Source organism: Pelophylax lessonae, assembly GCF_965119305.1.
Source record: "Pelophylax lessonae genome assembly, chromosome: 4".
Classification (NCBI taxonomy): domain Eukaryota; kingdom Metazoa; phylum Chordata; class Amphibia; order Anura; family Ranidae; genus Pelophylax; species Pelophylax lessonae.
The window spans coordinates 591,144,056-591,165,157 of NC_138771.1; the positions used below are offsets into that span (position 1 = coordinate 591,144,056).

Consider the following 21,102-nt stretch of genomic DNA (forward strand, 5'->3'; position numbering starts at 1 on the left):
CTTGCCACGCCTATGGGCAGCCCCAAGGGGTATACTCATTCTCTCTGCTATAGGTACTCAGTTTTGTTACAAGCAGTATCAGAGAAAATACAACTCCACAGAGGAGTGGGTGCTGTGTCCATCAATGAACACCAGAGAAATGGATTTTATGGTTAGTCAAAAATCCAATTTTCTCTTTCGTTCATTGATGGACACAGCTCCTGTCATTTTTGACCATAGGGACATCCCAAAGCAGTGTTAAACATGAGGGGTGGGAAACAGCAAAAAATTCCCAAGGCTAAATATTAGGCAACCAGGCAACAGGGGCTCGATCAAACCAACTGGAGCCCACCTGAAGAAAACAATACACACTCAGTGAGGTTCAGGTCCTCTTAAACAGCAGCCTGCAAAACCTTGCGGCCAAAGGGAGCATCTGCACTTTGTAAAAGTGTGCACCGTCGACCAGGTGGCCGCCTTGCAAACCTGTGTCACTGACGCTTGATGACGGAAGGCCCAGGAGGCACTAAGCACCCTAGTAGAGTGCGTCTTGACAGGGAAAGGAGGAACCTGATCCTTGATGGAATAGGCCTGAACCACCGTCTGTCTGATCCATCTGGAAATGGTCGCAGAGGAAGTGGACAACCCTTTGTGAGGTCCATCCGTGAGCATAAATAGAGTCAGACTTCCTGAAAGACTCCGCAGCTGCCAGGTACATCCTAATTGCCCGGACCACATCCAAGGCATGCAAGGCAATTTCCTTCGGGTGTTTAGGCCTGGGACACAGGGAAGTCAACACAATGTCTTCATTAAAATGAAAGTCTGTAAGATCGGTCCTTATGACAGCAGATCCTCCCTGAGAGGAAGCTTCCACGGAACGTCAGCGACCAGCCGCACCAGATCGGCGTACCAATCCCTTTTGCCTTGATCCTGCGTAGAAGGATTTTACCAGCCGAAGCGCAGGAGAGCGAAGCCACCATATCAGGGACTCCTTTGTTACCCAACTCAGCCAGATCTGATTGTCCAGAGACTGCAGAGTCTTGTCCCATTTGGTCAGAATCTCCCTTTGCAGGGACCTCGTATGGAACTGCGCAAACGAAACTGCGACAAAGGTAGATACTATTAGGCCCAGCACCCGCATGCAAGTCCCGAGGGAAGACCATTTGTTGGACAGCAGAAGGCGAATTACAGTCTGCAATTTCTGGAGTTTGCCCATAGGAAGGAGCACTCTGGCTACGGCTGAGTCAGTGTCAGGCCCAAATAGTCCAGCTTTGTGGATGGAACCAGAGCAGACTTCTGAAAATTCAGGATACAGCCAAACTCCCGCAGAGTTCGTATTGTGATCTCCAGGTTCTCCACCAGAGCAGATGGAGACTCCGCTCGCAGAAGGAGATCGTCAAAGTAGTCCAGTACCGTGATCCCCCATTGGCGTAGCAAAGCTAGCATTGGAGCCAACCCTTTTGTGAAAACCCGAGGAGTGGAGGGGAGACCAAAAGGTACCGCCACAAACTGATAATGCTCCTCTCCCATAGCAAAGTGAAGAAAACGCTGGTGGTGACTGGCATATATTGGAATGTGAAGGTAAGCATCCTTGATGTTGATAGAGGCAAGAAAATCTCCCTGAAGCAGGGATGCCACCACTGTTTAAATGGACTCCATTCTGAACTTCTGTACCTGCACAAAGCAGTTTAGCACCTTGATGTCCAGGATTGGACGCACTTTGCCTTCCTTCCTGGGGACTGTGAAAGTGATTGAATAAAAACCCTGAAAACGTTCCAAAGTTGGGACTGGGACAATTACCCCTTGAAGGAACAGATCTTGTACCACCCCAAACAGACCCTGTAACCAGTCTGCATGCAGGCACAGGGTGGAAGGAAAAAACCTTGCTGGGGGACAATAGTGAAGCTCGATCTTGTAACCGGACCGAATAACTATATGGATCCACTTGTCTTGCACCAGGGAAGTCCATAGGTTCCGGAAACCAGCGAAGACGTCCCCCCATCCCTGATACAGGTGAGGGTGCACCTTCATGCTGAAGGAGCCTAGTCTGTGGGTCTGGAGGAGCCTGCTCTTGGCTTGCCAGACCAGGTTCGTTTGGAGCCGCCAGAGGAGGCCCTGAAGGGCTTTGAGCCCTTGTCAGTCGACCCTGAGGGACGAAAAAACTTCTTATGAGCCGAGAAGGAAGGTCCACGTGTACGAGGAGGTTCCTTACCCTTAGTAGCCTGTGGAAGAAAGGTATTCTTCCCCCCTGTGAGACCTTTAATGATGACATCCAGGGTAGCTCCAAACAGACGGTCTCCTTGAAAGGGAAGATCAGTCAAGGCTTCTTTAGAAGTCTGGTCTGCAGACCAGAATTTAACCCAAAAGACACCACGAAGGACCACCGCCAAAACAGAGAGGCGAGCGATCAGGGGAGCCACATCCAAGGAGGCATCACAGATAAACTGCAACCCCTGGCCCAGCTGGTCCGCCAGCTCAGCAAAGGCAGGAGGAAGTTGTTCACCCTCCAGGTCACAACACAGGAGCTTAGCCCACTCGGTCAGAGTTTGTGACACTAGGGCAATGGTAAATACCGGCCTCATTGCCGAATCCCCTAATGTGTACATAACGCGGACCATAGCCTCCAACTTCCGGTAGGCCGGATCCTTAAAGGCCGGGGACTCTTCCACCAGAATCATGGTTGCCTTGTTTAATTTGGAAACCGAAGGGTCCACCACGGGTGGCACAGTCCACTTCTTAAGAAGAGACTCCTCATAGGGGTGACGCCTAGTAAAGCACTTAGGAACCCCACGGGGATGCTTTGGTCGTCCCCACTCTTTAGCGACAATTCTGTCAAAATAGGCAGGGAAAGTAAACACCTTTGCCGCTCTGGGTGACTTGGGAATGCCAAAGGGTACCTGCGCCTCCGTCGCAGCTTCAGCCACGTCCTGTTAGATACCTGTTAGGTAAAGTCCAAAGTGGAGTTTGAGTGCTGAGGATTCAGGCAAAAACGTAGTCAGGGATCAGGCCGGCAACAGATCGGGCAAAGCGGTATCCAAACGTAATCCAAAGAATGGTCAGGCAGGTGGAAGTCATACACAAGCTGGCGGTGAAGTACAGATTTGGCAGGCTGAAGAGGGGTCAAGAATACAGGCAAAAGTTCATACACGAAAGTCTATCAAAGAGCAAGCAGCACACCCAGGAACAGGAAGATATTCCAAACAAACGGGCATTGAGGAACAGGAAGTGCTGCTTTTTGAAAGCTGAGTAAATTGTACATTGATCACAGCTGGTTAAAGAGTACATTGTTTGCAGCTGGCAGCAGGTGGAGTCCAAAAGTAAAGCATCAGGCTGGAAAATCACTGCACAAACTCCAGAGCTTCTTTGTGGCACAACAGGTAAGGCTGCAAGCTATGGTCAGGGAAGCTCCCAGTTCAAGGACACCCAGGTACATATGACAGGACCCCCTCTCCAATGGACCCCTCCGGGGGCCTAGCAAGGCTTAGCAAACAAAGAGGCATGAAAGTCTCGGATGAGAGCAGGGGCATGCAAATCTTTAGCTGGAACCCAGGAACGGTCTGTGATGGGGTATCCTTTCCAATAAACCAGCTATTGTAGGCCACGGCCCTGCCTTCTAGAATACAGAATCTTAGAGACTTCAAACTCATGTTGTCCATCAACAAGAACAGGAGGAGGTAGTTTTTTAGTTCTGGAGTAACGATTGAAGATTGCCCTTTTAAGGAGAGAAACATGGAACACAGGGTGTATCCAGAGTGAGGAGGGCAATTTCAACCGATAGTAGACCCTAAAAGGACCAATGAATCGAGGGCCCAATTTGGTAGAAGGTTGCTTCAGTCTTATGTATTTGGTAGACAGCCAAACTCTGTCCCCCACCGCATATGGAGGTATATGGCGTTGTCGTCTGTTGGAGAAACGTTCATATCTACCTGCTGACTTCCGTAGCAATAAGAAAATCTTTTTCCAGTGTAGCAAGATATTCTTCACCCGATGATCTGCTGCTGGTACACCAGATGAAGGCTGAAGTAGTGGAAAGGTCTGAGGATGATAGCCCAATGCTGCATAGAATGGTGTGGTATGCAGGGCACTGTGCCAACGAGAGTTAATGGCGAATTCAGCCAAGGGCAAATATTTAGACCAATTGGAGTGTAGCGAGTTGATGTAATGCCGAAGATAGCTTTCAAGGGTCTGGTTCATGCGTTCGGTTTGACCATCTGTTTGCGGGTGATGTGAGGTAGAGAGTGAGAGCGTTACTCCCAGTTTCTTACAAAACGCTCTCCAGAATCGGGAAATGAACTGAGATCCGCGGTCTGAGACGATATTGGTAGGTATACCATGATGTTTCACAACATGAGAAAGGAAGAGGGTAGATAGAGCTTCCGCTGTAGGTAATCCAGAGAGTGGTACAAAATGAGACATCTTTGAAAAGCGATCCACTATAGCCCATATAGCAATCATGCCATCAGATTTGGGTAATTCTGTAATGAAGTCCATAGTTTAATGGGTCCAAGGCTGGCGAGGTGCAGGAAGCGGTTGTAATAGCCCAGCAGGCAATGTGCGAGGTACTTTATTAGCAGCACAGGTTGGACAGGCAGCCACGTAGTCTGTAACATCTCTTTTCATATGAGGCCACCAAACATGACGCTGCAAGGTCTTAAGAGTGATTGTGATACCTGGATGACCAGATAACACTCCATCATGTGCCCAGAGGAGTACAGCTCTCCTGAGGCTGGGGGCTACAAACAGGTGACCTTGTGGTACCTTCAGCCCTTGAGGAACACAATTCTGGGTTTCCTGTAACTGTTGGGAAAGAGCTGCAGAGATCTGTGCGACAATCTTGTGAGGTGGAATAATATATTGTTCGGTAGGTTGATCTTCTTCAGAAGTAACAAACTGTCTGGAAAGAGCATCGGCCTTCCTGTTCTTATGACCAGGGACATAGAAAAGGACAAAATTAAAATGGGAAAAGAACAGAGCCCATCGAGCTTGACGTGAATTCAAACGTTTAGCAGTCTGAAGATACAGCAGGTTTTTATGGTCGGTCAGGATACAAAAAGGCTTTAGAGCCCCTTCCAGAAGATGTCGCCATTCGGTTAATGCAAGTTTTATAGCAAGTAGTTCTCGATTCCCAACATCATAATTCATCTCCGCTGGAGAAATTTTTTTTAGAAAAAAACACCACTGGATGAATTTTACTGGTCTTAGGTTGTCTCTGGGACAGCACGGCACCTGCTCCTACCTCAGAGGCATCCACCTCAACAATGTATTGGAGATCAGGGTTTAGATGCTGAAGAATTGAAGCCTTGCTGAACATACCCTTTAAAAGCTGGAAAGCTGATTCTGCTTCAGAGGGCCACAGTTTGCAATTGGTGCCTTTCCTAGTCATAGCAGTAAGGGGGGCAGCTATGGAGGCAAAACCCTTGATGAAACGCCTGTAGTAATTTGCAAACCCCAGAAAGCTTTGGAGTCCGTTCAAGGTGATCGGTTGGGGCCATTGCAAGACAGCAGAGAGTTTCTGTGGGTCCATTTGGAAACTGATACTATTTATGATGTATCCAAGAAAAGATATCTGGTTTTGATGGAAACTGCATTTCTTAAGCTTTGCATAAAGGTGGTTTTCTCTCAGCCGCTGTAATACTTGCCTTACATGTGAGCGGTGCTCAAGAATTAAGATATCATCCAGATAGATTATCACAAAACGGTTACTGAAGTCATAAAGAATGTCATTCATGAAACGTTGGAAGACAGCAGGAGCGTTAAAGAGTCCAAATGGCATAACCAGATACTCATAGTGTCCATTGCGGGTGTTGAAAGCTGTCTTTCACTCGTCTCCCTCTCTAATTCGAACCAGATTATAAGCCCCTCTGATGTCAAGTTTGGTGAAGAGAACGGCTCTTATTCTAGAGTAATATCAAATAACTCTAGAATAAGAGGCAACGGGTAGGAGTCCTTTACAGTGATCTGATTAAACCCTCGATAGTCTATGCATGGTCGGAGACTCCCATACTTCTTTTCGGCAAAGAAGAAACCTGCCCCTACTGGAGAAGAGGGTCGAATAAAACCTCTTTCCAAGTTGTCCTTTACATATTCCTCCATGGACTTTTGTTCAGGCAGAGACAGGGGATAGGTCCTACCTTTGGGAAGAGGTGCTCCAGGGATCAGATTAATCGCACAGTCAAAAGAACGATGTGGAGGTAAAACCTCCGCCTTTTTCTTGCAAAACACATATGCAAATTCATGGTATTCATGAGGCAAGGTAGGAGGGATGGCCACGGAAGCTAACAGACAACCAGAAAGTCTTGTGGGTCGAGATAAACAGTTCAAATAACAGGAAGACCCCCAAGAGGTTAATTTTCCCCTTTACCCAATCAAAGGAAGGGTTGTGTCGTTGTAACCAAGGGTAGCCAAGGATAACAGGCAGAAGTGGGGAATCAATAAGAGACAGAATGATTTACTCTTTATGGAGTGCGCCTACCTGAAGGGTAATAGTGGTGGTCTCAGACTTGACAAGGCCATCTCCCAACGGCTGTCCATTCAGGGTGGTAATACTCAGGGGTCTAGACTTTGAAACAAATGGGATGTTATTTTCTTTAGCAAGATTGTAATCCAAGAATATACCAGCGGCTCCCGAATCTACAAAAGCCTCACAGGAGACAAGTTTAGAGGCTAAGTGGAAAGTTAATAAAAAGTTCCAAGAAATTGATACATAAATAAATAAGTCTTTTCCGGTGGTGATCAATATATGTGAATAAAATAAATGTAAAATTCAATAAATAAAGTCTTTTCGAGTGGTGATCATAGAAACATAGAATGTGTCGGCAGATAAGAACCATTTGGCCCATCTAGTCTGCCCAATATATCTGAATCCTATGAATAGTCCCTGTCCCTATCTTGTATGAAGGATAGCCTTATGCCTATCCCAGGTGCAAAGTGCTTCGTGCTCAATAAATAAAAGTTTGTGACTTTTGTGACGTGGATTCCTCTTTTCCTGTGGCTTGTGGTAGAAATAAGCCTTGGAGGCCGTTCAGCGCTTAGGAGGAACCTAACCTGTATCCCACCTGGGTCATCCACAAAGGGGATCCCCAATCCGGCCTGAATGGCCTCCAAGCGCTGTAGGTCCTAGTGCTATACAGCACATAGGACCCAACAATTCTGGTAAGTCATTTATTTCTACCACAAGCCACAGGAAAATTGGATTCCACGTCACGAAAGTCACAAACATTTATTTATTGAGCACGAAGCCCTTTGCACCTGATCACCACTTGAAAAGACTTTATTTATTGAATTTTACATTTATTTTATTCACATATATTGATCACCCCCGGAAAAGACTTATTTATCTATTTATCAATTTCTTGGAACTTTTTATTAATTTTCATGTGTTTAATTGTTTCGTATTTTCACTTATACTGTAAAGATAAGTTTTCAACATTGTTCACATACATTAATTTAATTGTTTTTCTGCGGCAAGCGCTGTATATAGCCTAGGCTATTTTTCTATCATCCATTTTAAATCTACAGCTGCTGCCACACAATATATATTTTTATATCTATATCTCATTAATACACACATATTTTTATCTTATATTTAATCAAAACCTTTTCCGAGGCGCGGGGAGATACACTAGTATAGTGTTATCTTTTTTCTAAGTGGAAAGTTGCGGGTACAGTAATCTTGGTTTTGGAGGAAGTACTTGTAAGGTCTAACCCAGCTCCTCCGACACTGGTTAGACCCTGCCTTTTACTGGACGGGCTAGACAACCAGATAAGCAATGTCCTTTAAGTCCACAGTATAAGCATAAGCCCAATGCACGCCTCCTCTGTCTCTCAGATTCTGAGAGGTGGAGATCGCTGACTTCCATGGGTTCCACAGGAGACTTGGATTCAACAGAAATTTCAGGTTCAGGCTGAGGTGGTGCTTGGAAGTTAGGGGCCAAGCGATATACTGGTCTTGGAAGCTTACTAGTTCTGAGTCTCTCCTGGCACCTTTCATGATACCGGAGATCCAGACGAATACACAACTCTATGAATTTTTCAAGATCTTCTGGGGAGTCCTTATAGACCAATTCATCCTTAATGCGATCTGTAAGACCTTTACAGAAAGCTGCACGTAATGCCCCTGAGTCCCATTTGGTCTCAGCCGCCAGGGTACGGAACTCAATAGCATACTTTGCCACAGTCCTGTTACCTTGTTGTATGTCCAAAAGTGAGCACACGGGCTGCAACTTGTCAAATACAGTCTGAAGAGAAGCCAGAAATCTATCAGCAACTTGCAACAGGATCATTGCGTTGCAGGTAAGGAGAGACCCATGCCAGGGCTTTCCCTTTTAACAATGAAATTACAAATATCACTTTGGCAGAAGAAGTACTGAAAGCCCCAGGGTTGTTGCGGAAGTGCAAATGACAAACATTTAAAAAACCTCTGCAGTCCTCGGTGTCACCACCAAACTTTTCAGGTAAGGGAAGTTTGAGGGGCACAGAAGAGGTGGGTTGGATTGAAGCAGGAGTCTGGACAGATACAGAGGAGCCAGGCAAACAGGATTTTAGCATAGCACAAAGTTCATCTAGTTTAGCGTCCAGAGAAGAAATATGTTGTTCATGAGCTCAAATCAATTGTCCCTGATGCATAAGCGCCTTAACAATCTCAGCAGGGTCCACTGACATTATGGCCCGTTTGTTATGTTAGGTACCTGTTAGGTAAAGTCCGAAGTTGAGTTTGAGTGCTGAGGATTCAGGCGAAAATGTAGTCAGGAATCAGGCCGGCAACAGTTTGGGCAAAGCGGTATCCAAACGTAATCTAAAGAATGGTCAGGCAGGCAGAAGTCATATACAAGCTGGCGGTGAAGTACAGATTCGGCAGGCTAAAGAGGGGTCAAGCATACAGGCAAAAGTTCATACACGAAAGTCTATCAAAGAGCAAGCAGCACACCCAGGACCAGGAAGATATTCCAAACAAACGGGCATTGAGGAACAGGAAGTGCTGCTTTTTGAAAGCTGAGTAAATTTTACATTGATCACAGCTGGTTAAATAGTACATTGTTTGCAGGTGGCAGCAGGTGGAGCTAGTGAGTCCAAAAGTAAAGCATCAGGCTGGAAAATCACTGCACAAACTCCAGAGCTTCTTTGTGGCAGAACAGATAAGGCTGCAAGCAGATTCAGGATCTAAGGAGGCAGGGGAAGGCGGGTGGCAATTTTTGCTAGCATGTCGCCCCAAACCATTTCCACCCGGGACACAAGGGACTCCAGGACCGCCGTCAGTGCATTGATGGATGGTTGGGACCCAGAGGGCCCCGCAGACTCAGAGAGAGGGGTCAGGTGGGGAAACGTGCTCCAAGAACTCCATGAGTCACCAGGGAAACCCCCCCAAAAAAGTGTAACACACTAAGAGACAACCCCCACCATGCTGGCAGCACCACCTGGTCGCCAAGCACAAGGCACAGAGCAATCCTCAGCAGAGAGGGAAAGGACCCCACCAGACTCACTACCCGCCAACACAGGCACCTGGAAACTCTGTACTACATGTGCCGCAATCAGGAAGCTAAATGATCCAGGAGTCAGCACCAGGGGATAAGGAGGGGCTCCCACCGCCAAAATCGTCGCCCACAGGGCTTCACTGACATGGCCGCCGCTATTTGCAATAGGTAAACCACAAGAAAATGGCCGCCAGACTACACAAACATGGCCGCAGTGTATAAAAATACACAGGCTACAACTAAATGGCGGGCACCACGAGACATACAGGGACCAAAAATGGGGAGGACAAGGCCTCAGGACAGATCCAGACAGGATGGGGGGCCCTGGCAGGTGCCCTCACCAGGTACAACCCCCCCCCCAACCCGCACAACCAATCTTCCGGCCGCTGGCGGCACACCTCTCTGGCCCCCATCACCATTAGGGGGGGGGGACAGGATGAGGGATTTGACAAGGGGGGGGAGTGCCAGCAGGAAGGAGGGGAACCCAGGGGTCCGACCATCACAAGGAGGGGCCCACATCTACCCAAAAACCCTCCAGGGATAGAGGGAGGACAGTTACTCACCATACCAGGAACCAGGTGGGCACCGCTCCAGACAGATCGTTATCTCCATCGAAATGGGGGGGGCTGTCGGCCAGGAGGAACGCTGCAACTCAGGGCGAGGCCAGGTCATATGCCACCTTGTGAGACGTTTAACTCGAAGGGCCAGCCCCTGTCCAGTGGGGCTATGTCGTGGCTGACCTAGCGCAGAGCTGAGGTCTGCACGCGCTAGCTGGCCAGACTGGGGTGACCACTGGATCTAGATTATCTAGCCTGTTGCCCAGTCCAACAGTTGATAGTAGATCTCACAGGAAAATCCAGGAGGAAAAAAAATTTCCATCTAAAAAATGTTTCCAGGACTAAAGATCCCAGCAAGGAACCAGGTCCTTACTCCTGACTAGGCAGAAAAAAAAAAAACTGAGTGACTATAGCAGCAAGAGGGAGTAGTTTTTTTCTGCCTAGTGTCCTACTCCTATAGGCGGCAGTATAACCCAATGGTCAAGAATGATAGGAGCTGTGTCTGTCAATGAACGAAACAGAAATGTATTTATATCTTTATGTGGATATTTGGTGAGTGCAGCTCACTGAAGTACAGTATGTTTTTGGTTTTACCCGTGACACTTAGTGCAATTATTGTATATTCACAGGTAAGTATGTGTGCCTTTAGTTCTGCATTAAGACTGCTACCCTGTGCATACTGATGAACTGATCACTGTGGAACCAAAAGCGTTGTTACAATGGTAAAGGAAGTGAAAAAAAAAAAAAAGATCTACTGGCAAGATCAACAGGTAATACACCTATGTTAAGGGGGGGGGGGGGGACTCAGAAAAGCAAAAACCGCTGTGCTATTGCTACTGACACACTGGATCATACATTATGGCATTGATTTATTAAAGGCAAATGGCCTGTGCACTCTGAAATTCAGTTGCTCCAGAACTTGTAAATGTGGTAACGCTTTAATTTGCAAAGAATATCCAATCACAATATTTAAAAAAAAAAAAAAAAATGTTTCTTGCACATGATTGGATGACTGAAGTAAGCAGAGCTTTCCCCCATTTTACTAAGCTCTGGAGGAACTGCATTTCCAGATTGCACAGCTTCGCAATCAACCCCTATATGTCATCTTATAGCTAAACTTTACCTTCTACTAAATAACAATATGCAAACTTTCATTTCATCCTTGAAGTGATTGTTAAGGCAGAAGGTTTATTTTATCCTAATGCATTCTATGCATTAAGATGAAAAAACCTTCTGTGTGCAGCAGTCCCCCTAATACTTACCTGAGCCCATCTCTATCCAGCGATGTTGTCTCAGCTGCCCTGGACTCCCCTCCTCATTGGCTGAGGCAGCAGCGTGACGCGATTGGCTCCCGCTGCTGTCACACAATATCAGTCAGCCAATCAGGAGAGAGAGGGGGCGGGGCTGGGTCATCGCTCAGTGTCTGAATGGACTCAGGTGCCACCATAGCAAGCTGCTTGCTGTGGGGGCACTCAACAGGAGGGAGGGGCCAGGAGCACCGAAGTGGGACCCAAAAAGAGGAGAACTATTTCACAGAGCAGGTAAGTATAACATGTTTGTTCAATTTTTTTTTTTTAATTACACTTTACAATCACTTTAAAGAAAGAATTACTTCATTTGCAAGACTGAAACAGCATTAAAAAACTCCAGCCAAAACCTTTTTTTGGGGTTTTGGTAAAGGAACCTCTATTTTTAGAGCTGTCTGGGTCTCCATTGGGGAGATTTTGCTTACATCCTGTCTCATTGACTACACTGGAAGTGAATGAAAATCTGAATTACCTGAAAAACAGCATTAAAAAAAAATGTATGAATATTTTAACTACTCTCAATCCTGTCCAAAACTAAGGACAAAAAAAAGATTATGGCTAGCGCTGTGCTTTACCTAATCAAATCACTAGGAATGGGTGAGATCATGAAGGTTTAAAATGGTTGTAAACCCTTACATATACCCAGTGAAGTGACTATCCTCCTACATAAGCTGTACCTGTTTACTTGCTGTCTTCTCTTCTTTACATCTGTTTAAAGTGCAGAATATTTAAAGCTTGTCTGAGTTCAGAAAAAAAGGGAGCAGGGAGCTGAAGTCACACTCTGTAGAGCCCAGTGAGGAGAGCTCTGAGAGCTAATTGGAGGGAAGGGACACGCCCCCTTTGCATATAGGAACAGAGCTGAGGCTGTCAATCACAGGCTGTGCTGGAGCTCCCTCCCCTGTCACCTTTTTTCTCTTGGTGTCAGGAAAACTTGTCAGAAGTGATTCATGCTGTCCCTTTAATGCAAACTGTAAAGGGTCAATTCGATTTTATTTTTAGAAAATATTTTTATTTTTATTTTTTTCACTTATCTAATAACTTATCTTTGCTTTGAATGAAAAGACCCAATCCTAAGAGGCCGGGCTCAGAGTGTATCACTTATATATCATATTTGGTGGAGATGCCCTTTTAGTCATATCTGTTTTTTGTAAACTTATAAACCGTACCTGTATGTCCTTGTCTGTACTCAGGTCCTGCCAGAAAAAAGAGACAATTGATCTTCTTAATAAACCGTTATATGACTTTGGACAAACACCAGCCGCACAAACAAGAGATAAGCAAGGACAGATTTTCAGGTGTTGAGTGTCTTCTGGCGCTGTAGGGATGTAGGGCCCGCCAGAGATATTAATCTTTTGTATAGTAGAAGCTCAAACAAAGGCCAAAATGCAGCCAATAAAGGCTTAATAGTGATATATTACAAAATAGAAAATACCAGCATTCGGTGTCCTTAACCGCTATCACAATATTTTAGCCCTTGTATTTAAAGCGAAACTAAACTGTATCTGAACACCACAAACCAAAAAACCCTATTTAATTCATTTTAAATATTTAAAGCAAACTCCCCCATCCATCTATGTCTCGAGGAATAATTTTTCTGAAAAAAAAAAAAACACTTTGAAAATTACACCCTAGCATTTCTGGCTTTGGACAACTTTAGTAAGGGCAGATAATTAATGTAGCATTTACTTCCTGGAATTCTTTTGCCCTTAGCTCAGGCATGCAGACAGGAGAGTGTGCTTAGCTGTGAAGGCTGCTTCTCCCCTCCTGAAGACTCCTGGGATGTATGACATAATTTGCCTAGGCATGAAACCAGGAAGTAACTAAAGAAACATCCAAAAAAAGTTTAAAACAAGTAAATCTGATATGCTTTCCTATCAATTTCCTAATGCTAGCAGCATAAGGATGAAACATAGTCGATTGTGATAGAGAGTGAAGTTCCACTTTAAGACTTCTGCCATGTGAGAAATACTGTATGTCATCTGTCATTACCTGTAGCCAGTGATAGAGTGAAGCTGTCACATTATTGTAGGGTTAGACTGATATGTTTTTTTCAGGGCCGATACCGATATTTTGGTTACAACGTATCGGCCGATATGGGCCAATATTTTGTACATTTAGAGTTTTGAAAAATAAAGACAATTTTTGACACAAATCTGGTACTGAACATGTTCATTTTTGTTTAATGCTTAATGGCTGGCTTGCTGGCACCCTGTGTTGGGTGGGTGGCTGGCTGGCACCCTGTTGTGGGTGGCTGGCTGGTACAGGGCCTGTGGGCGGCTGGCTGGTACAGTGCCTGTGGCTGGCTGGTACAGGGCCTGTGGGTGGCTGTCTGTCTGGCACCCTGTGGTGGGTGGCTGGCTGGCACAGGGGCTGTGGGTGGCTGGCTGGTACAGGGCCTGTGGGTGGCTGGCTGGCTGGTACAGTGCCTGTGGCTGGCAGGTACAGGGCCTGTGGGTGGCTCGCTGGTACAGTGCCTGTGGCTGGCTGGCTGGCTGGATGTGGGTGGCTGGCTGGCACCGGGCTGCTGTGGGTGGGTGTATGGCTGTGATACACTCCTGCGAGATTAGTCCCGACTCCAGACAAGGCTGTCCAAGGCAAAAGAACGTCACAAAAATATCAGGAATATCGGCCAGTTCCGGGGCCGATACCGATATATCTGGGAAAGTGCATATCGGCCCCCGATATATCGGCTTTGCCGATAATCAGTCTATCCCTACATTGTAGTACACACCAGAAAGATGGACAATTCAAAGTAAGCCTCTACTGTACATAAAAAAGTGCATATTTTAGGCCTCATTCACACTGATGTACCAATCAGCTGCATGAAATGCACAAGTGCTCCACGCAGGGGCAAGCAGGCAGCCTGTTGCCATAAATGACAGGCAGCAGGCTGCACAGACTGGTATGGACCCGAACATCTGTGCGGGTCCAATTCATGAATCAGAATGCAATTTGTCTGCGTTGTGATCCCTGTAGGAATGTGCACTCTGGGATGTGCATGGAGGCCTGTCATTCATTTCAATGGGCTGACAGCACACCCAAAAGGAACACCTGTGCATTTCGGGCGAATAAAGACTGCTCTTCGTATATGCGTACTATTCCGTATGCCTGTGAGAATGAGGCCGTATAAGTAAAATAAGTAAGTAAAAGAAAATATTTAAATGCCTTCTTTTGCTGTATGTGTCTTTGTTAATGAGATTTGCTTATTCCCTTTTGTGTCCTGGTGATACAGCAATAAAAACATAACAGGGGTTCTAACTCAAGCCATCCAAAACAATGTGTGGTGCCTTATAGTGCTGACTTACTATCACTTAGCTGGAGTTAGTACTTTTTATCCTCACAGGTACCCTTTAACTGCTTAAGGTCTGCCCCATAGCAGTTTTACTGCTACAGGATGGCACTTCTGCGCTGGATCAACTATACTATAAACGTGATCCAGCTCCCACTGTGATTATAGACAGTGGGAACTGATCGTCAGGTACCGTGGACTCAATGTCCGCTGGCACCCGTCAACCGTTCTGTACACAGGCAGAACGGCGATCTGCCTATGTAAACAAGGCAGATCGCTGTTCTGTCAGTAGGGAAGGCATGGATCCTGTGTCTCTGCAAAGCATGGATTCATGTCTCTACCTAGTAAAAGCACCTCACCCACAGTACACAAAAACACTGGCTAGGCACACAGTTAACCCTTTTATCACCCCTGATGTTAACCCCTTCCCAGTCAGTGTCATTAATACAGTGACAAGCAAATTATTAACACTGATCAACGTATTAGTGTCACTGGTCCCCAAAAAGTTTCAGTTAGTGTCAGAGTGTCCACCGCAGTCCTGCTATAAGTCGCTGATTGCCGCCATTACTAGTAAAAAAAATGTCCCATAGTTTGTAGATGCTATAACTTTTGCGCAAACCATTAATATACGATTACTGTGATTTTTTACCAAAAATATGTAGCAGAATATATATTGGGCTAAATTGATGAAGAATTTTGAAATTTTTTAAGTTTTTTTTTTTTTATTGTCTATTTTTTTATAGAAGAAAAAAAAAATATATCTTTTTTTTTTTTTTTCAAAATTGTGGGTCTTTTTTTGTTTATAGTGCAAAAAATAAAAAAGGCAGAGGTGATTAAATACCACCAAATGTAAGCTCTATTTGCAGGGGAAAAAAAGGAAATAAATTTTATTTTGGTACAACGTCGCAAGACCGTGCAATTGTTAGTTGAAGTAACGCAGTGCCGTATCGCAAAAAATGACCTGGTAATGAAGTGGGGTAAACCTTTCGGAGGTCAACTGGTTAAATCGGATGATCAGCATGACAGCTAAGCAGCTAGCATTTTCAGAAGGAGGTCAACAATGACATACTATGTATATCTCTCATGACAGGTTCTCTTAAAGTAGTTCTTTCCTATGGTACAATATTAGAAAAATCCCACACTCAGCTGAACACGATCCTTGCATGTCAGGCCAGGGAAGTGGTTAACCCACAAAAACAATCCATTTCTCGAATACTACCCAATTGCACAATTACCTTTGGCGTGTCTTTGTCCTTCTTCAGTTTATTGATTACATTCTGGAAAACAGACATGTTGTTTTAATATTAAGAGAGACAGCCAACAAAATAAATATGCTTTATATGGAAACTGTTCCCCGTGCCAAAACATTTCCAAGGTAATGCACCCCTGGAGGAGACTATTAGTGGCTGTGTGGACAAACATTGCAAAGGCGTGGTCTGCTGTTGTCACCATCACAATGCTGGTCTGATGCGATGATGTGCAGCTGGAGTGAGTACAGGAAGTGGCTAAAGAGGCTGCAGGAGATTAGCAGCAACAAAGCAGCCAGCATATTAGAGACATTCTTGCCATTCTTGAAAGTAACATGTCACCGTCTCTAGAGGGTCACGGTAGAGGTTACAAACAGAGATGAGGGCTTAAACCGGGAACTAAACAGTATCTGAGCACCACAAACTGAAAACACTATTTAATTGCTTCCAGTCTGGGCCAATTCTGACACTCCTCTCCTACATGTAAAAATCAGATTTTTTTTTTGCTATAATGCTACTTAGGACCCCCAAACATTATATATTTTGTAAGCAGATGCCCTAGAGCATGGGTGTCCAACCTTTTGGCTTCTTTGGGCCACATTGAGTGTAAAGAAATTTTCTTGGGCCGCATATAAAATATATACTTTAGTTAAGGTATATAAGTAATAAAACGCCGCCGCGCCCTTCCCGCGTTGCTGCGCCCCCCCACCAGCACTAATTTAACACAACTAGTGGATGATCCCCTCTGAGGCAGCCTCTGCCTACAGTTAGTTGGAAGCTGCTGTGGCTGTGCCCCCGACTCAACTTCCTTCCTCCCCAGCAAAAAAAAAAATTGTCAGGGGGCAGTGGGCCGCATTGTCTGCGGTTCTGGGCCGCATGCGGCCCCCGGGCCGCAGGTTGGACATGCCTGCCCTAGAGAATAAAATGGTGGGTGTTGTGTATTTTTATGTCACATGGTATTTTTGAAAAAAATACAGTTTAATACATTTAAAGGGGGGGGGGGGGTTGCTTCCTCTGGTTTAACTTTGGGTATAGGATTGTGTATATACTGTAGTACCCCTTTGTTTGGTAAAATATAAAATCTGATGTTTTGCCGAGTAAATAGATACCAATCATGTCATGCTTCAAAACTGCATGCACCTGTGGAATGCTGCTAAACTACGATACCTAAACAATCTCAATAGGTAATTCTTTAAAAGCCTTGATGTGTGGAAAAAATGAATGCTGTAAACTGCACATTGCTGCAAACTCTATGGGATTGATTTACTAATTGCAAATAGACTGTGCACTTTACAAAGTGCAGTTGCTCCAGAGCTTAGTAAATGAGCAGAAGCTCTGCTGACTCTCATCATCCAATCATGTGCAAGCAAAAAATGGGATTTTTGACTTACCGTAAAATCTATTTCTATGATGTTCATTGACAGACACAGCTCCTGATCTTCTTAACCGTTGGGCTATACTGCCCCCTACAGGAGTAGGAAACTAGGCAGAAAAAAAGTCTGGCTACACCTATGGGCAATCCAAGGGGGTATTCTCCCTCTCTCTGCTATAGGTACTCAGTTTTGTTACAAGCAGTGTCAGAAGAATTACAACTCCCCAGAGGGGTGGGTGCTGTGTCCGTTAATAAACATCAGAGAAATGGATTTTATGGTAAGTCAAAAAATCCCATTTTCTTTTTCGTTCATTAGCGGACACAGCTTCTGATCTTCTTAACCACTGGGATGTCCCAAATCAGTGTTAAACATGAGGGGTGGGAACAGCTAAAAAGAAATTCCCAAGTCTAACTATAGCCAACCAGGTAAACAGGAGTTTACCTAAACCTAACCTAAAAAAAACAATACACCCTCAAAGAGGACCAGATCCTCTACACAGCAGCCTGCAAAAAACTTGCGGCCAAAGGAAGCATCCGCAGATGCCAACATTCACTCTATAGAACTTTGTTAAACTTTGTGAAAGTGTGCACCGACAACCAGGAGGCCGCCTTGCAAACCTGCGTCAGAAACGCCTGATGACGGAAAGCCCAGGAGGCACTGAGCGCCCGAGTAGAATGCTCCCTGACAGGGAAAGGAGGAACCTGACCCTGGATGGAATAGACCTGAGCCACCGTCTGTCTGATCCATGTGGAAATGGTCACAGAGGAAACGAACAACCCTTTCTGAGGCCCATCTGTGAGCACAAATAGTGCGTCTGACATGCTAAAATACTCTGTAGCTGCCAGGTACACATCCAAGGCATGCAAAGCAATTTCCTTCTATATGATGGCCTGGGATACAGGGAAGGCAACACAATGTCTTCATTCAAATGAAAATCCAAAACAACCTGAGGAAGGAACTATGGACATGGGCAAAGAACCACCTAATCACTGTGAACCACCAGTAAGGTGAACGACAGGATAACTCCACAAATTCCGACACCCTGCACACAGAGGTGAAGCCACCAAAAAGGCTCCCTTCTGGGACAGCGTAAGCAGGGGAATCTCCGGAAAGATTCTCAAAAAGAGGCTTCTGGAGGACTGAGAGCACCAAATCGAGGTTCCAAGGCGGCAACAGAGACTACACTGGAGGTGTCAAGTGCCTAACTCCCTGAAGAAAAGTACACACCAGGAAGTATGTGGCCAAGGGCTGTTGAAATAAGACCGCCAAGGCCGACCCCTGACCCTTAATATGACTCGAGGCTAGTTTCTGCTCAACCCCCCCGTTGAAAGAAGGTCAAGATCCGAGCCACTGAACAAAAGTGAGGATGAACCCCACGCAATGCACGTTTTCCACGTATGACGGTAGATCTTCCTAGAAGTAGGTTTCCTAGCTTTTAACAGCGTTGGAAAAACCGACTTACGACTGTAAAGCAGGATGGAAGATTGGTCCTTGGGACAGCAGAACCTCCCTGAGAGTAAGCTTCCAAGGAACATTGGCGACCAGCCTCACCAGATCAGCGTACCAAGTCCGGTGATGCCAGTCCGGGGCCACTAAGATGACCGGAATCTCTACTGCCTCGATCCTGCGTAGAAGTCTTTAGAGAAGTTTGAGAGGAGGGAAAGCGTAAATCAGATGATACCGACCCCACGGGGCCACCAGCGCATCTGTGGTGCCCTCCGGAGCCACAAACCTGTCACCCTTTCTGGAGTGGAGAAATTTGAGGCATATATGGACTTTAATGGTACCTTACAATAGCTTGACAAGACAAAACTATTTAAAAAAATTACAAATTTTATTCAAAAGACATAAAAATGTATCAATATCTAAAACACAGACACAGATACCTGTGTCATTTACCATTGCTCTATGAGAACAAATCACAGATGGGATCACCTCAGAAGTGTCCTGACTGTCAATTGTAGCAGATACCATCTGGATTATGTGTGCTCTGTGCTCAACATGTTTCATGGGAGAATAACTGCTTCTTCAGGAGCTTTAGTACATTATCAAGTGGAGAAGGAATCAATATACAATACTGAAAAACAGTTTAAAAAATGAGTTCCATATTTAGAAAAGCTATAAACATTACATACCGTGTTTGCCCAAAAATAAGACCAGGTCTTATATTAATTTTGGCTACAAAAACACACACATGGGCTTATTTTTAGGGGATATCCTATGTATTTACGGTATGTACAATAATTTGCATTTATTCAAAAACAGTCATGATGATCTTAAAGTGGTTTTAACCCTAACAAAAAAAATCCTGATTCTTTAAGGCATGATAGCACAGTGCTTGTACTATATCATTTACCCCTCTCCTTGTTCTAAAAAACCTAGAATAAAACAAATATGTTCTTTAAAAGTGTCCCCTGTGTTCTCTCCCCCTGTCAGCTCAGGAGTCAGCATTAGGACATTCTGTAATCCCAAAAATAAACCTTGATTAAAGGAGTTATAAAATTATCTAATCCGTTTTGTAAAAAGATTATAGAATGTGCAGTGTCTCTTTTTGTAACTTTACAGTGGAAAATAACTTATTTACAGCATCGTTGGGTGCTCAATTGACCCCCCGGAGCTCTTCTTTCCTGCTTTGAGCACTGGAGAGTGAGTGGCTGCTGACGTCACCCGGGAGGAGAGGAGAAGATCTACCTCGGGTCATGTGAGCACCCAGCGGCACTGTAAATAAAGTATTTTCCACAATAAAGTTACAAAAGGAGACACACTGCCCATTATATAATCTTTTTACAAAACAGGTTACATGTTTTTACAACAACTTTAACTAGGGCTTATTTTCGGGGTAGGGCTTATACTGCAGCCATCCCCACAATTAACGCTAGGTCTTATTTTCAGGGTAGGGCTTATTTTCGGGGAAACAGGGTATATTGATATAGCAAGTTAAGTCATTCCATATGCTCTCTTACCCCAGGTGAAGTCACACCCAAGAGCCCAGGGCATATAGTCTAACCCGGCGAATGCGGGAGTCTCCACCCTCAAAAGAGGGAAACAAACACATGGTTCCTTATCTGTTAATAGAGTACATATTTATAGTATTTTGCTAAAAAAAAACACCATTTTATATATATATATACACACACAATCAGATGAATGTAACCTAATGAACACACCGTAATGGTATATGCTGTACAACTCAACCGGTTCTCCAATAGTTAACAGAAAGGGCAAAGGGTACTCTTTGAGAGCTGGTATTATGCTCCTTGTAGATTAGTTAAAAAAGATATAAAGGCAAACTATTTATCTCCTGTACAGTACCATTCTTAGGCTCTCTGCTAATCTTTCCATGATCTAGAATAAACAAACAGGGAGACATACCATATGACAGTCTTATAAAATGACCTCCAGCCTGTGCAAAACACACACTGTCATGTCAGGATCAATCCATTATATCAAAGGGATTTCCAGTGTTGAAAATTAAAGAAATTTGGCCCACCTTTTTGGTAGATGTAAAATAAGAAAACATTAAAGGATGGATCTAATACACCAGGGTTTAATATGTGCAGCGTCACGGGACTTTCCTACAATTGTGTATAAGAAAGCCTGTGTCAGTTAAGCATATAGGGAAAAGCATCTGCAGCAAATCATCAAGACAGGTGAGAGAAGATCCACCAGTCTTGACATGTTTTCACAGACTGGAGGTCATTTTATAAGACTGTCATATGGTATTTCTCCCTGTTTGTTTATCCTAGATCATGGGAAGATTAGCATAGAGCCTAAGAATGGTTCACGAGATAAATCGTTTGCGTTATACCAGCTCTCAGAGTACCCTTTGCCCTTTCTGTTAACTACTGAAGAACTGGTTGAGTTGTACAGCATATACCATAAC

The 21,102-nt window shown here is 44.8% G+C and overlaps 1 protein-coding gene across 1 annotated transcript in view; it reads right to left on the bottom strand.

Annotated features, from left to right (window-relative positions):
* The window catches only part of SHFL (shiftless antiviral inhibitor of ribosomal frameshifting), a 70,581-nt gene that overhangs the window by 12,695 nt on the left and 36,784 nt on the right, over positions 1 to 21,102 (bottom strand). Inside the window, exons 4-5 of the mRNA XM_082255484.1 lie at positions 15,835 to 15,876; positions 12,477 to 12,503 (exon numbers count right to left, since the gene is read on the bottom strand). Of these exons, the coding sequence (XP_082111610.1) occupies positions 12,477 to 12,503; positions 15,835 to 15,876 (69 nt within the window). The remainder of the gene's footprint in view (positions 1 to 12,476; positions 12,504 to 15,834; positions 15,877 to 21,102) is intronic.